The 16,714-nt window shown below is 47.4% G+C and overlaps 1 protein-coding gene across 7 annotated transcripts in view; it reads right to left on the reverse strand.

Moving 5' to 3' along the window:
- The window catches only part of Ep400 (E1A binding protein p400), a 110,910-nt gene extending 94,979 nt beyond the window's left edge, over positions 1-15,931 (reverse strand). For 6 of the 7 annotated variants that reach the window (XM_042672549.1, XM_042672548.1, XM_042672551.1 and 3 more), the window contains exons 1-3: positions 15,841-15,931; positions 12,046-12,219; positions 9,503-10,874 (exon numbers count right to left, since the gene is read on the reverse strand). In XM_042672549.1, the coding sequence (XP_042528483.1) occupies positions 9,503-10,837 (1,335 nt within the window). In that variant the 5' untranslated portion in view covers positions 10,838-10,874; positions 12,046-12,219; positions 15,841-15,931. Of the gene's footprint in view, positions 1-7,899; positions 8,011-9,502; positions 10,875-12,045; positions 12,220-15,840 lie in introns of all 7 variants that reach the window. The other variant, XM_042672546.1, reaches the window with a different exon arrangement.
- Between the last annotated feature and the right edge of the window lie 783 nt (positions 15,932-16,714).

Genomic DNA, 16,714 nt, shown 5'->3' on the forward strand with positions numbered 1-16,714 from the left:
TCAATCAGAAGTAGCTAGGGACCTTATCCAACTCCAGGACAGCCTGGAACGCAGGAGATAAGGACTAGCCAAATCATCCAATTATTGTTTAGCCCCTGCCTTGTCAGACTTCTTTCAGATTTTATCTAAAGACACAAACATATTCACCATCAAGGAACCATTACTGCTGCCTTCTCACAGACCAGATGACATCTGCCTCTTTACTCCTAAAACCAGTGCCCTTTCTCTCTCAGCATGCTTCATCTTGTACAGGCTGGCAGTTTGCTCTCTACCCTCAATAAACTCTTTTCTCTCTGAATCATGTGGCAGTCTTCTTTCACCAAATGTTATACATGGTTCAAGTAATAGAGCACCTGTCTAGCAAGCATAAGACACCAAGTTCAAAACTCAAGTACTACCTCCTCCAAAAAAAAAAAAAAAAAAACAGAATTTAATGAAATTCAACAGCCACTGATGATAAAGAAATAAAGGAATTTCCTCAGCCTGCTAAGAACATTGTTCCCTTCTTCTATATCCTGGTGAAAAATGTTCCCACTCCTATAAGGCAATATCACACTGAAGTCCTGAACAGTGCAGCAAAGCATGAAGAAATAGCTATAACCCTATTTGGAAGGCAGAGATTAGATTCTGATTCAAGGCCTATCTCCCTGAACAAAAAAGTTAGACAGATTCCCACGTCAACCAATAAAAAGACAAGGTGCAGTAGCATGTGCCTGTTACCCTAGCTATGCAGGAAGCATAAACAGGAGCATAGTCCTAGCCAGCCCAGGCATAAATGCACTAGACTATTTGAAAAAAAAAAAAAAGTAAAAACAGCTGGGGAAGAATTACCTAGCAACCACAAAGCGGACCCAAACTCCAGTACTGCCTCCCACAAAAGGAATAAAAGTCACAACAATTTCAAAGAAAAAAGTTAGTCTTGCTCTATTTACAGACATCAGTCTCTGTGCATGAAATCCCATGAGATTTATAAAAGAGACTCTAAAATTAATACAGGAGTTTTATAGGCTTAAGAATATAGGTTTGAGTGGGTGCTGGTGGGCCATGCCTGTAATCCCAGCTAAACAACAGTTCTGAGGATTGTGGTTCAAAGCCAGCCCATGCAAAAAAGTCCATGAGACTTATTTTTTATTGTAAAGATACTGTACAGAGGGGCTACATTTACATGAGTAAGACTTTCCTATCCTCCTTTGTTTTTCCCCTACTATCCCCCTTCCCATCCTAACTCCCCTCCCCCACTATAAACCATCAGAATAGTGGAAGTGGTGCTGTGGCTCAAAGTGGTAGAGCACTAGCCTTGAGCACAGAGAGATGCTCAGGGACAGTGCCAAGGCCCTGAGTTCAAGCCCAAGGAATGGCAAAAAGAAAAAAGAAAAAGAATACAGGGCCAGGGAACTCAAGCCCCTATACAACCAACTGTTGTTCTACATGCTTGCAATGAACAGCTGGAAATTGACTTTGTAACTGTACAAAAAAACTAACAAATTACATATATAACACTGACATGCTGAAAATTATGAAAGAAATCAAAGACCTAAATAAGTGGAGAGGTCCACCATATTCAAGAACTGGAAGATTTGATATTGTCATGACACTGTCTTCTCCCAAAACTGGTCAGCAGATGCAATTCAATTCCAATAAAACTTCAGAATGTGGCTTAGTGGTAGAGTCTAGCATGAATGAAGTCCTGGGTTCCATTTCTCAGTACCTCATAAAAAAAGGGGGGAAGGGGAATAACCAAAAACAAGTTTAAAAAAAAGAACAAACAGCAGGCAGGACAGTGCTGTACTGGCAAAAGGTAGACTACAAAATCACTCAGACCAATAGAAAGTAAGAGTTCAGCACGGAAGGGCTGGAAATGTGGCTTAGTGGTAGAGTGCTTACCTAGCATGGAAGCTGTCTAGCACAAACAGGATCAACATGACTCTTCACTGAGTTGACAGATTAGAAAGATTATTTCCTTTTTAAAACAACTTCTTAAGCCAGGCACTGGTAGCTCACACCTGTAATCCTAGCTACTCAGGAGGCTGAGATCTGAGGATGAGATCTGAGGATCACGGTTCAAAGCTAGCCCGGGTAGGAAAGTCAGCAGGAAAGTCCCTAAGACTCTTATCTCCAATTAGCCACCAGAAAACCAGAAGTGGGGCTGTGGCTCAAGTGGTAGAGCGCTAGTCTTGAGCTGAAGAGCGCAGGAACAGCACCCAAGCCCAGAGTTCAAGCCCCACGACCGACAAAAAACAACAACTACAAAAAGTGACTTTCTATGTAATCCAGGCTTGCCTTAAACTTGAAACCTTCCTGCTTCAGCCTCATAGGCATCCAACACCACACTCAGCTAGGAGTCTAAGGCCTGATACTTGGTACAGTATGCAAAATACTGAACCTCTCTTTATGTCTGTCACACTGCACAGACTTAACTGTATAACTAGCAAACAGAAGAAAATCTTTATGATCATAGACTGAGCAAATAGTTCTCAGATACAATACCAGAAACTCAATCCATTAAAAAAGAAAGAAAAAGGTTAAAGCTGAAACATGTGTTGTCAGAGTAGAGTGAGGAAAGGAGAGGGGAGGCAGAAGAAAAGTAGGCAAATGTAGTCATAATATTCAATGCATATATGTGAAAAGGGAAATTTTGGATAAGATGGGGGAATGGGTGGAATTGGGAAGCAGGAGGAAAACGATAACTGATCAAGATACACTGTACTCATCAGCTGATAAGTTGAATTGAAACCCTTTTGTCCAACTAAAGATAATTTTTTTTTTGGGGGGTCTGGTCATGGGGCCTGAACTCTGGCCCTGGGCGCTGTCCCTCAGCTTTTCATCTCAAGGCTAGCACTCTACCACTTGAGCCATAGCGCCACTTCCGGCTTTTTTCTTTTTTGCTTATGTGGTGCTGAGGAATCAAACCCAGGGCCTCATGCATGCAAGGCAAGCGCTCTACCACTGAGCCACCTTCCCAGCCCCTTGAAGATAAGTCTTTTTTTTTATTTTGTCAGTTATGGGGCTTGAACTCTGGGCCTGGGCGCTGTCCCTCAGCTCTTCATCTCAAGGCTAGCACTCTACCACTTGAGCCACAGTGCCACTTCCAGCTTTTTTCTTATGTGGTGCTGAGGAATCGAACCCAGGGCCTTGAGCATGCAAGGCAAGTGCTCAACCACTGAGCCACCTTCCCAGCCCCGAATAAAATTCTTTTTTTTTTTTTTTTGAGGGACAGCTGGGCGCTGTCCCTCAGCTCTTCAGCTCAAGGCTAGTGCTCTACCACTTAAGCCACAGTGCCACTTCTGGTTTCTTTTTGCTTATGTGGTACTGAGGACTCGAACCCAGGGCCTCAGGCATGCAAGGCAAGCACTCTACCACTGAGCCACCTTCCCAGCCCCGATAATTTTTTTTTTTTTGGTCAGTTATAGGGTTTGAACTCTGGGCCTGGGTGCTGTCCCTGCACTCTTCAGCTCAAGGTGACGCTTTACTGCTCTACTACTTGAGCCACAAAGCCACTTCCAGTTTTCTGGTGGTTTATTGGACATAAGTCTCACAGACTTTCCTGCCCAGGCTGGCTTTGAACAGTGATCCTCAGATCTCAACCTCTTGAGTAGTTAGGATTATAGGTGTGAGCCACCAAGCCCTGCTAAGATAATTTTTTTAAACTTAAACCAATAGTTGATGATTAAACTTCATCAAAAGCGAAATCATGCCATCCTAGCTACTCAGGAGATTGAGATATGAGGATCACGGTTCAAAGCCAGCCCAGGCAGAAAAGTCCATGAGACTCATCTCCAGTTAACTACCAGAAAACTGAAAGTGATGTTGTAGCTCAAGTGGCAGAGTGCTCGCCTTGAGCACAGAGAGGCTCAAGGACAGAGCCCAGGCCCTGGGTTCAAGCCCCACAATCGGCAATAAAAAGAGTAGGAATGATGGGGCTGGGAAGGTGGCTCAGTGGTAGAGCGCTTGTGCATGCCTGAGGCCCTGGGTTCGATTCCTCAGCACCACATAAGCAAAAAGAAAAAAGCTGGAAGTGGTGCTGTGGCTCAAGTGGTAGAGCAGTAGAGCGTCACCTTGAGCTGAAGAGTACAGCGACAGCGCCCAGGCCCAGAGTTCAGGCCCCACCACTGGACCCAAAAAAAAAAAAAAAAGAGTAGGAATGAGCCTGGCGCTGGTGGTTCACGCCTGTAATCCTAGCTACTCAGGAGGTTGAGATCTGAAGATCACGGTTCAAAGCCAGCCCGAGCAGGAAAGTCCTGAAACTCTTATCTCCAATAAACCACTAGAAAACTGGAAGTGGCGCTGAGGCTGGAGCGGTAGAGCGCTCACCTTGAGCTGAATAGCACCCTGCCTTGGGCAGGGATAGTGCCCAAGCCCAGAGTTCAAGCCCCACGACCAACAACAACAACAAAAAAAGAATAGGAATGTAGCTTAGTGATAGAGTGCTTGCCTAGCATGCATGAAGCTGAGGGTTCAATTCCTCAGTACCACATACACAGAAAACACTGAAGTGACACTATGGTTCAAGTGATAAAGTCTAGCCTTAAGCAAAAAGAAGCTCAGGGACAGTGCTCAGGCTCCGAGTTCAAACCCATGACACTCCCCCCCCCACACACACACACCCCTAAAAATTTGCTCTGCAAAAGACAAATGTTAAAAAAAGAAAGGAAATGATAAAGACTAAGAAAAAAAACAAAGGGCTGGTGGCTCACACCGATAATCCTAGCTATGAGACCCTTATTTCTTTTTTTTTCCCCATTATTTAGAGAATACTTTATTAGTTAGACCCTTCTTTCTTTTTTTTTTTTGGGTGGGGGGATCAGGTCATGGGGCTGAACTCTGGGCCTGGGCTCTGCCCCTCAGTTCTTCAGCTCAAGGCTAGCGCTCTAACACTTGAGCCACAGTGCCACTTCCGGCTTTTTTCTTTTTGCTTATGTGGTGCTGAGGAATCAAACCCAGGGCCTCAGGCATGCACAAGCGCTCTACCAGTGAGCCACCTTCCCAGCCCCCCTTATTTCTTTAACCACCAAAAAGCCCAAAGTAGAGGCTGTGGCTCAAGTGGTAAAGCATTAGCCTTGAGCAAAACTGCTACAAAACAGCACCCAATCCCTGAGTTCAAGCCCTCGGACTGGCACACACACAAAAAGAAACTATAAAAAGCACACCAAGTCCGGCACCAATGTCTCATGCCTGTAATCCTTGCTACTCAGGAGACTGAGCTCTGAGGATGGAGATTCAAAGCCAGCCCGGGCAGAAAAGTCAGTGAGACTCTTATCTCCAATTAACTACCAGAAAACAGGACATGGCGCTGTGGCTCAAGTGGTAAGAGTGCTAGCCTTGAGCTGAAGAGCTCAGAGACAGCGCCCTGGCCCAGAGTTCAGGCTACACGACTGACCAAAAAAAAAAGCATATCTAACAAAAAAAACTTGATATCCAGTTTGGAGGCATGGCTCAGGTGGTAAACAGTGCATGCCTACTAAGAACGCTAAGTTCAAAACCCAGTCTCATATATATATAAAGCAAAAAACCTGCTATCCTATAAATTGTCAAATGTAACCATGAACGAAACAATTCAATGAAAAAAATGGGTAAGATATAAACAGATGTCACCAACGAAGACATACAAAACAACTGAAGAACAAAGGAAAAATCATCCAACCTCAGTCTTAGAGATACACATAAAGATTACTATGTACTTAAAATTAACAGACAACCCAACAACCTGACTTCAATTTACTCAAATGAATGTCCACGTTCATACACACAAAAATAATTTAAAAATCTGTAAGTAAACAATTATAGCAAGTTTATTCAGGAATCCCTAAAATGAAAATAATCCAACTATGCTTCAAGGGGTGAAAGGATAAACTTGGTACATTTATATAAGGGGAATGCCATTTCTAACAAGAACAAATGGGCAAATGAATTATGCTGAGTGTAAAGGCTGGACAGCAAAGACCGCTGTGTATGATTCCATCTATGCCTCATCTGGACAAGACATAATACTGTCCTGGAGAGCATGGAACAAGGGAGGAGGAGGTCTTAATACAAAGGGGCAAGTAAAGGTACAGTTTAGGATTAACATAATCAATTCTGCTTCTTGACTATGGCAGAGCTACACAACTCCACACATTTGTCAAAACTCATAGAAAATATAAGTGAACCAGTGAACCTAAAGTGAATTTCTCCAAATAAAAACTTAAACAAACAATACTGAGCGCGACATTTTATAAACTACAGATTAAGATGAGTTTACTATATATAACTGAATGTCACAATTGAGGAAGAGGAAAGTCTCTCCTGACAGAAGATATCAATGAGTAAATACTGAAGGTGCCAGGCACTGGAGGCTCACAACTATAAAATGTAACTACTCAGGAGACTGAGATCTGAGAATCCTGGTTCAAAGCAAGCCCAAGCAAACTCAAAACTCTTATCTCCAATTAACCAGCAAAAAGCCAGATGTGGAGGAATGGCTCAAGTGTCAAAAAATCTATCAAGGCCTACTTCCAGCACAGAATAATTAGGTAGGTAGGCAGATGCAGAAAGAATGATGGCGGCAGAAAATCTACTTAGGAATCTTTACAGAATAACTGACTCAGACACAACTCATCAACTGATGCTAGAATTAGTGAGTAAATGTTTAATGAGACATAAGATATTTACATAATCTCAAAGTACCTTTCCCAGTTTTTCATTATTATAAAAGGAAAAAAGGATTAACTGTTCACTAAAGGATGCTGGTAGATACCACCATAATTAATCAGTGCTCAAAACTAACAGCCCTACTCATAGGACACAGTAACTGCTATAGCATTTCTCTAAAAAACACATGACCCGAATGTGACATAAGGAAACATCAGACAATCTTGCATCACAGGACATTCTACAAAATAACTGACTTGTACTCCTCAAAACCATCAAGGTTACAAACTGGAAAACTGGCCCAGATTAAAGAAGGGTAGAGGGACACAGTAACGAAGCCCTATGGGAGATACTGGGTTGGGGAAAAAAAACATAAAGGACACCTTCAGGACAAGAGATGAAATCTCTAGCCCATCATAGAAGAGTATTGGATTATTTAAGTTTCCTGATTTTAGTTATTGTACTGTGGCTAGGTAAAAGAACATCCTTATCTACTAGTGTTGAACTACTTAAAGGAGTATAATATGATGTTATACACTTGGATGAAAGAATGAAGATAATGCAAATGGGACAAAAAAAACAGAAACTGGTAAATTTAGGAAAAGGGCATAAGAAAAAAGTTTCATATGATTACAATTTTTATGTGCTTGAAATTACATCCAAAAAAAATTACAACCAAAAATATCAAAGATGAAGATGCTTTCAGAACTCAACACAATCTAGTTCAAAGCTCCTAGACTTTGGAATGTGTTTTAAAATCTTGGCATTCTCATTTCCTTCCCTTAGCAGCCTGCAGTCCTGATGATCTCAGGAGGTATTCACATCAGTATTTCCTCCAGCTAAAAAACACCAAATTATCATCTGCTTAAGTCTTTTTTTTTCCTTGTTCTGTTTTGCACTGTTCTCAAAATACAAGTGAAAGACACAAGAGAAAAAAAAAAAAGAACAAACATTAAAACACAACACACAAAGAATCCTGAGCATACAATAAAGAGGACTTTAAATATTAGATGTCATGCACACTAAAAGCTACTACCACATTGCAGGTACACACACACAAAAAAACAATGCAGTAATAAAGTCTGTGTTGTCATTCACTCATGCAATTTAATTTCATAACTATATATGCAGGAAGACTTTTTACTTTTTAAAAACAAGGAATGGGCTCTGGAAAAAAAAAATGCTGAAGAGCGAATAGTAAATCGAAGGTTAAAATATCTGGATGAAGGAACGTTTGGGATGAGACTACAATTTAGAACCATCAAAAAGTACCTGAAATGGTTGCTGCTGAGATGAAAAAGCAGCAGAAACATTTGGCGGAAGCTGGGTTGCTATAGCAACGGGAGTCCCAGTCTGCCCATCCTTGCCTGTCACAACCTTTACCTGAGAGAAATATTTTGAGAAAAAAAGGCAACATAATTTTTAAAACTGCTCAAAATTTTGTTAGAATTTCATTGCTGACAGTTCGCTAACTTGGGTGTTTAGAATGGATTATTTCTGCACTCTGAACTGACATCTTCATTGCATAAAACCTAACAAATGCCAGTGTTCAGGGGCTTCTGTTTGGTCACAGGCAGCACCCTAGATTCTGCAACCTCAGGTTTTAAGGTGGGAATAGCAGACAGACTCAAGTTACAGCAGCTTATAGTTCCTTGGGCCATCTGCACCACAATACTACATTGTGTATGTACTATGTGGGGGTCACAGAGCAAAGGTCTACTTCAGCAGACACTTGGGGAGATTTGCTTCATCACAAATACATATAAGGTGACTGAGCTTACAGGCAACATCAGTATACAAACATAAAGAAAACTAAATTTCACTGTTTTATAGCACTAGTAGGTAAGGTCCTTGAAATAATCATACAGACCTTCTGAAAAACATAAGATCTTCTGAAAAAAAGAAAACACAGATGGCAAAGCCACACAAATACATCCATAGATGTCAGTGAGGAGCAAAGAGACAAGCTTTTGCTCACCAAAAGCTGGTATTTTTGCTGAAGGGCTGACAAAGGTTTAAAATATTTTGTATCATAGAACAAAATAAGCTCCACCAACAGTATACACTACACAACACAAAGGCACAAAATACAGTGCATCACAATACAGCACACTATCGCCCTGGTACTCAGGAAGCACAGATCCGAGATCCTTAGCAGCCACAATGGTGTAGGATTTACTGGGCCCCATTCTAGGTACCCAAAAATTAACTGTCTACAAAAGATTCTATCTCATTCAATATAGGTCTGCAAAGTGTGAGTTTAACACATGATCTCAAATCTAAAACTACATCTAAAAATTGGGGAAAAAATTCAGTGTTGTTTTTGGTATTTTGTTTTTTGACACAATACCTGTACTTTAATTATAAAGATACATACAAACACATGTAGTAACTTATAATTTATGGCTGATCATTTAAACCCCCTTTAAAAAGCCACATTGGTGGATATTTTTATGTACAGACTTACACAAGATGAAACCTGGAAACCAGGCAAGAGGCAACAAGTTTCACTCCTCTACCCAAATCTTGTAGGCTGTCCTGGGTGTCAGCCAAGGACTACACCCAAACAGAAGGAGAAACATGGACCATGAAGGCTGAGCTCTCTGCCCAAGAGGTCCTGGGTCTCGGTGACCACACCCAGCACCAAGAAAGTGTTACTAGTCACAGGACCATCCTGCCCATTCCTCCTGATGCAGGTACAGTGAAGTGGTGCTTCCTCTCCGTGAAGGAATAAAGAAATGCACTCTTCTGAACTTTACCCCTCCATCAGATCCTTATAGAACCAAAGGCTTTGCAATAACCCAAGCTCATTACTTTGTTGTATATATCTAACCAGTGTCACATAGGCCCCATAGATTACTAAGCTGTTTCTTACCTCATCATTGATAACTTCAGATTTTTCTTCCTCCTCCTCCTCTTCCTCCTCCTCCTCTTCTTCAATGTCCAAATCATTCTGCCTAAGGTATGCTTGCAGTGGAGCATAGTGCTTCTTCTTGAAGGCTAGGAAGTCCATCATGTTGCCCTGAAGGTGCTGCAGGAAGAACAGCTCAATCAGACACTCTTGGAAGACCTCTCGGAGCGCCTCCATCTCCTTGTGGTGGTGGTCCAGGCATTGCTTCCTCATCTGCGCCAGCTCCTGGGAGGCTGGAGGGATCTCCTCCAACTTCTTGGGGGCCTTTTTCACCCCTGCACTCCCTGCAGATGTGAGGGGCAGACTAGAAAGGCCTGGGGGCATGGCAGTCCTGGACGGGCTGGTTGGTGGTGGTGGGGACGTCATACCAAATGCTGAGGTGCTCCCAACCCCAGGGAGCAGCATACCAGGTGTCCTCTCAAAGCTCAGAGGTCTGCTCAGAGGTTGCCCCTGGAGCACCTGCTGCTGCTGGATCAACTGGCCCTGGATGAGGCTGCTGATCTGAGGTGGCAGGCTTGCCGTGGTGATATGACTTGGGCTGGCCAGAGGCTGCAGACCAGCCCCTCCTGCAGCTGCAGGGCTCTGGGGCCCCAGATGGTGAATGGTACCTCCAGACTGTGTATGAGGCTGGGATAGTCGCCGTTCTGGAACTGTGACAGGAGCTCCTGCATGCTGGAGCTGAACCTGTGCTCCCTGAGCCATCTGGGTGAGGCCTGGTGCCTCCTGAAACACAAAGTGCCCACCGCTGGATGGGCTCAAGCTGATCTGCCTCACAAGAACACTGGCATCCACAAAGCCTCCAGTGGGGCTATTGCTGCAAATGCCAAGCCCAGGGGTTGGAGCACCTGCTCGCACACTCTGCAAGGCCTGTCCTGGCCCAGGGCTAGCCTGCGTAGGGCTTTGCGTCTGGACCTGCTGGGACAGAGGGGAAGTAACTTGAATGTAGGATGGAGAGCCATGCTCAAACCGCCTCTGCTGTGCACTGAACTGGAACCCTGGAGAGGTAGGGTTGGGTAGTGGAAGGGGGGCCAGTGTGATCTGCTGGTTCCCTCCCACGATGGGACCGACGTTCTGCAGGGTGATGTTCACACTCTGCCCAGCCACAGGGCTCCTGCTCATCAGCTGCTGGATCTGGTAGCCAGGGGACTGGGGTGCAGACGGGCTGGCAGATGGAGCGAAGGGTGCTGCAGGGGATGGAGGTAGGTTTGGGTGAGCTGGCTGCTCTTCTTCGCTGCCAGTGGAGGACCTAGACCTCTGCAGCTGATGCTGGACATGCTGAGGGCCATTTCCATGGTGCATTGTCACCTCTCTTTTTTAATCCAAAGTATTTGTTCTCCTAGAAAATCAAAATTAAAGTCAACCTACTGGAAGGCAGATACAATTATCACTAATATGATTACCATTGAAAGGCACTGAAGAGTCATAGAGTATATGTTCACATGGATTCAAACAAGATCACCTATTATTAACTCTTCTCAGACAATGTACGAAGGCCTATTAATTATTACCTACAACTTCCTTCCTTCCTCTTCTCTCCAGCTACTCAACATGCCAACTAGAAAGAATGTTAAGGGAAGATATTCTAACTCTCCAACCCTGGCTGCCATGAAGCAGGAGGTCAAGAAGATAGTAAACCCCATTTGAGAAAGGCCTAAGCATTTTGGTACTATACAGGACATCCAGCCCAACAGAACCTCATTCACTCTGTAAATGGCCCCACTGTGTCTGCTGCAGTATCAAAAGGCTCTTCTCTATAAGCAGCTGAAAGTGCTTCCCAAAATTCACCAAGGACTTGGATGCCAAATACCTGCCCAACAGTGTAAGTGTAAGCTGCTCCCCAAGGGCAGACCAGAGAAGAAGAAAGAGATAAAACTGTTGGCTCAAGCTGGAAAGAAAACTGAACAGTTTTCCCATTAAGAGACTACAGTCCTCTGTGAAGAAGTCAATATAGTTACCACTTCGGTGGTAACTATACAAAACTATAACTGAAATGCACAAAAGTAATAATAACTTGTTTTTCAAGACAGGCACCAGTGGCCCACATCTATATTCTAGCTACTCAGGAGGCTGAGATCTGAGGATCACACTTTAAAGCCATCCCAGGCAGGAAAGTCCATGAGACTCTTATCTCCAATTAACCAACAAAACGTTGAAGTGGTAGAGTACCAGCCTTGAGTGGAAAAAAAGAAGCCAGAGCTCTAGGCCCTGAGTTCACATCCCAGTTCCAGCATGCTCATGTGCATCTGTTGTGTGCACACACACACACTCTCACAAAAAAGTTGACAACCCTCATCTCCATCATATAAGCTGGTCGTGGTGTTGTATATTCAAGAGACCATTCGGCAAGAGCCTACCTGAAAAATAACTAAAGCAAAGAAGGGCTGGAAGAACAGTTTATGAGGCCCTGAATTCAAATTCCAGTACCACCAAATAAAATACACACACACACATATACATATACTTATCAATAATAATCCACAAAGATATGTCAAAGTATTAATACTGACCTGAAACTGATGAACAAATAGACTATGGTGGAGCTCACAGCAGAGCACAGACTCAGCAACTGAAGAAAAGGAGCTACTGAACCACCCAACAGCTCGGGTGAATTCCAGCCCAAGAAGCCAAGTGGCAACCCAATGCACACCACGCACATACGAATCACTCACTGACAGAACATTCTGGAAAAGGAAAAAACACAGGGCTGGAGGTTAGGCGAGAAAGCAGTAGGGCTGAAGATAGGGAAGGGCTCACTACAAAGAAGCAAGAGAAACCTGAGGAATGGGGCTATGTCTATAGCCTGATTTGTAACAGTGGTTTCAAGACATAATGCACGCTTCACAAATTCACAGAACTATATGAAAACTGTGAACTTTTAACTGTCTGTAAAATATGGCTCAAGCCATCCTGAGGCTTGAACTTAGCATCTGGGTGCTACTCAGGAGCGTCTTTTGCTCAAGGCTAGTGCTCTACCACTTGAACCATGGCTCCACTTCCAGCTTTTTGCTGGTTAGCTGTAGATTACAGTGTCCCAGACTTTTCTTGCCTGGGCTGACTTGGACACCTTGACTACCAGACCTCAGCCCCTTGAGTAGCTAGACTATAGACACGAGCCACTGGTACCTGGCTTATAACTAATTTAATAAAGGAATGGTTCCTGACTTCAGTGAGTTCACAGTCCGGTTAGAGAAATAAACACAATCAACCAAAATGCTTTGATTTGTTTCCCCAAAACATAGTGCAAGTAACTCAACAGATAGCAGGAAATGCCTATAGCCATACCACCCAAAACACCTATCTCAGATATCAAGAAATCATGAAGCAAGACATTTGTTTGTGTTTTCATAATATTCATATACATTTATAGGGTACAGAAGCGGCAATTAAATAAATGGTGTTCTACCACTTGAGCTGAAACATAACAATTACATTTTATGTGATGATTGGGAGGGGATGGCACCACAGCAGCAGAGTAGTGACAGCCCTGTAACACACATCACCCTAGGCCTAGCCATTTGCAGCTCCTTCCTCCACTAAAGTATCATCGCTCTTCAGAACTCCTTCTTACAGAATGCCATCTTTAATCCCTGAGAACCATTTCAAGTCATCTTTGCTTTCTCAAAAGACAACAAAAGACTTTACAATTGGGACTCTAGGGGCAGGACTCAAGTAGTAGGCCCTGAGTTCAGGCACCAGTACAGCCCAAAAAGACAAAAGAAAAAAATATTCTAATAATCACTTTTATCTAAAGAAGTTAAAATAAAACAATCAAAAGACTGAGATTTTAGGATCAAGGTTCCAGGCCAGCCCAGGTAGAAAAGCCTATAAAACTTATCTCCAATTGACTGACTGACAAAAAGCCCCAAGTAAAGATATGGTTCAATTGGTAGAGTGCCACCAGCCTTGAGCAAAAAGGCTAAGAGTTCAAGCCTCAGTACCAGCAAAAATAAATAGTTGAACATATTACAAACAGGTCACGCCAGGCACCGGTGGTCTTAACTACTCAGGAGGCTGAGATCTGAGGATCACCATTCAAAGCCAGCCCGGGCAGGAAAGTCCATGAGACTCTTATCTCCAATAAACCACTCGAAAACTGGAAGTGGTGCTGTGGCTCAAGTGGTAGAGCACTCGCCTTGAGCTGAAGAGCGCAGGGACAGTGCCCAAACCCAGAGCTCAAGCCCCACGACCGACCAAAAAAAAAAAAGAGGATTAGGTTATAGCACTTAAGTCACAAGTGAGGCCCTGGGCTAATCCATACTACCATCAAAAAAATTAAAAGGTGAAATCATAGCAGGCTTTTAACCTGAGAAACCTCAAGCCCCTTTTCAGAGAGGTATGAAATGCTTTAGCAAACATGGAGCAGTGACTCCAAAACACCATTTTTTTTCTTTTGTCGGTCCTGGGACTTGAACTCAAAGGCTGGACACTCACTGTCCCTGAGTCCTTCTGCTTAAGGCTACTGCCTTACCACTTTTTTGGGGGGGTCCGGTTATGGGCTTGAACTCTGGGCCTGGGCACTGTCCCTCAACTCTTCAGCTCAATGCTAGCGCTCTACCACTTGAGCCACAGCACCACTTCTGGCTTTTTTTTTCTGCTTATGTGCTTTTCTGCTTTGGAATCGAACCCAGGGCCTCATGCATGCAAGGCAAGTGCTCTACCACTGAGCCACCTTCCCAGCCCTGCCTTACCACTTTTGAACCACAGCTCCACCTCTGGTTTTCTGGTGATTAATTAGGATGGGAGTCTCACAATTTTCCTGCCCAGGGCTGGCTTCAAACCACGATCCTCAGAGCTCAGCCTTCTGAGTAGCTAGGATTAGACATGACGTCAGCCACCAGTGCCCTACTCAAACCACCACTCTCTATGTCATTCTCAATCTTTTCTACTGAACCATAAAGAACACTTGACACAGTTCTAATTTCTCTAGCCCCTGGAAAATGCAAGAGTGGCAGTTACATGTGTTTGTTCTCTGTTCCTGTGCCATGGCTGTTTGGAAGCCTCAGCCACTATAATCACCAAGAATTTTTTCATTCCTCTTTCAAGATCCAGTGTCTACACTGTAATGAGATATGGCCTTCAGGACTTAAGGTTCTGATGTACACAGGGCTCTGGTGGCACACCCCTATGATCCTAGCTATTCAGAAGGCTGAGATCAGAGGATCGTAATTCAAAGTCAAGCCAACCTGGAGAACAAAAGTCCCAGATACTCTTCGCTGGTCTTGGGGCCTGGGTGCTGTCCCTCAGCTCTTCAGCTCAAGGCTAGCACTTGAGCTGCAACACTACTTTCGGCTTTTTTGCTTATGTGGTGCAGAGGAATCAAACCCAGGGCCTCATGCATGCTAGGCAAGCACTCGACCACTGAGCCACCTTCCCAGCCCCCCCCCCCAACTCTTATCTCCAATAAACTACTCAGAAGAAGCTAGAAGTGCCACCGTGGCTCAAGTGGTAGTAGAGTGCTATTCTCGAGCACAAAAAGGCTAGAAAAGAAGTATCAGAGATGACAGTGTCCGAAAAGAAATGTACTCTTTACCCGACTTTCCTAACGCTAGCCTCTGCACGTCACCTTTATAATAACAAAAACACGAACTGCAAGAGCCATTCTCTCGCTCGCACAAAGCGCACGCACACTCACCCTCACACTCACACACGGATGGGCGGGGCCCTGCCCCAACGACGACCCATTTCCACGACCAGACCAGGGCCTCGACAGAGCTCAGAGCTCAGAGAGGCACAGCTCAGGCTTCGGCTCCTTTCACATCCTGCCTTGTCCGGCCCAGGCTCGGGCCCACGTCGGGGAGGCCGCGGCCCAGGCTCGGGCCCACGTCGGGGAGGCCGCGGCCCAGCTCCGCCCCACCCCGCCCCGCCCCGGCTCGGGCCCACGTCGGGGAGGCCGCGGCCCAGGCTCGGGCCCACGTCGGGGAGGCCGCGGCCCAGGCTCGGGCCCACGTCGGGGAGGCCGCGGCCCAGGCTCGGGCCCACGTCGGGGAGGAGGCCGCGGCCCAGCTCCATCCCGCCCGGTCCAGGCTCGGGCCCACGGGGAGGAGGCCGCGGCCCAGCCCCGCCCCGCCCCGCCCCGGCTCGGGCCCACGTCGGGGAGGCCGCGCACTGCGCGTCCCGGGCTGTCCGGGCGGCGGGGCCCGCCCAACGCCGCGCGCGGGGATCCCGGCCGGCCGAAGAGGGCCTCCGGGGCCGGCCCGCCGCCGCCCGCCCCTCCAGAGCAACGCCGCGGCCGGGGCCCGCCGCGGCGCGGGCGGCTCGACGCCTAGACCCCCCCGCCGCCCGACGGCCCGCCGCCCGCTCACCCTGAGCCTCCGGGCCGCGCTCCGAGGCGTCCGAACGGCGGCAGGCTCGAACGCGCCACAGCCGCTCGGTGCATCCGGGTCCGCGGGCGCCGGAAGCGACGGCGCGGCGGCTACGGCGAGCGAGAGGGGCGCACGCCGGGCTGGGACGCCGCTCACGACCGCGCGAGGGCGCCCGTCGGCGCCGGGACGCGGCGGGGCGGAGGTGCGGAGCTTGAGTCGCGGGCGGACAGGGCCGGGCGCGGGACCGGGGCCAGGGCGGAGGTCGGGGCTAAGGACGTGGGGTCGGGGCTGAGGGCCGGGGCTGAGGGCCGGGCCGGGGTCGGGGCTGAGGGCCGGGACTGAGGGCCGGGGCTGAGGGCGGGGTCGGGGCGGGGTCAGGGCCGGGGCTGAGGGCCGGGGCTGAGGGGCGGGGTCGGGACTGAGGGCCGGGGCTGAGGGCCGGGGTCGGGACTGAGGGGCGGGGTCGGGGCTGAGGGCCGGGGTCGGGACTGAGGGGCGGGGTCGGGGCTGAGGGCCGGGCCGGGGTCGGGGCTGAGGGGCGGGGTCGGGGCTGAGGGGCGGGGTCGGGGCTGAGGGCCGGGGCTGAGGGCCGGGGTCGGGGCTGAGGGGCGGGGTCGGGGCTGAGGGCGGGGGCGGGGTCGGGGCTGAGGGCGGGGTCGGGGCTGAGGGCCGGGGTCGGGGCTGAGGGGCGGGGTCGGGGCTGAGGGCGGGGGCGGGGTCGGGGCTGAGGGCGGGGTCGGGGCTGAGGGGCGGGGTCGGGGCTGAGGGCCGGGGCTGAGGGCCGGGGTCGGGACTGAGGGGCGGGGTCGGGGCTGAGGGGCGGGGGCGGGGCTGAGGGCCGGGGCTGAGGGGCGGGGTCGGGGCTGAGGGCCGG

Source organism: Dipodomys spectabilis, unplaced genomic scaffold, assembly GCF_019054845.1.
Source record: "Dipodomys spectabilis isolate Male_0828 unplaced genomic scaffold, ASM1905484v1 ptg000725l, whole genome shotgun sequence".
Lineage (NCBI taxonomy): Eukaryota > Metazoa > Chordata > Mammalia > Rodentia > Heteromyidae > Dipodomys > Dipodomys spectabilis.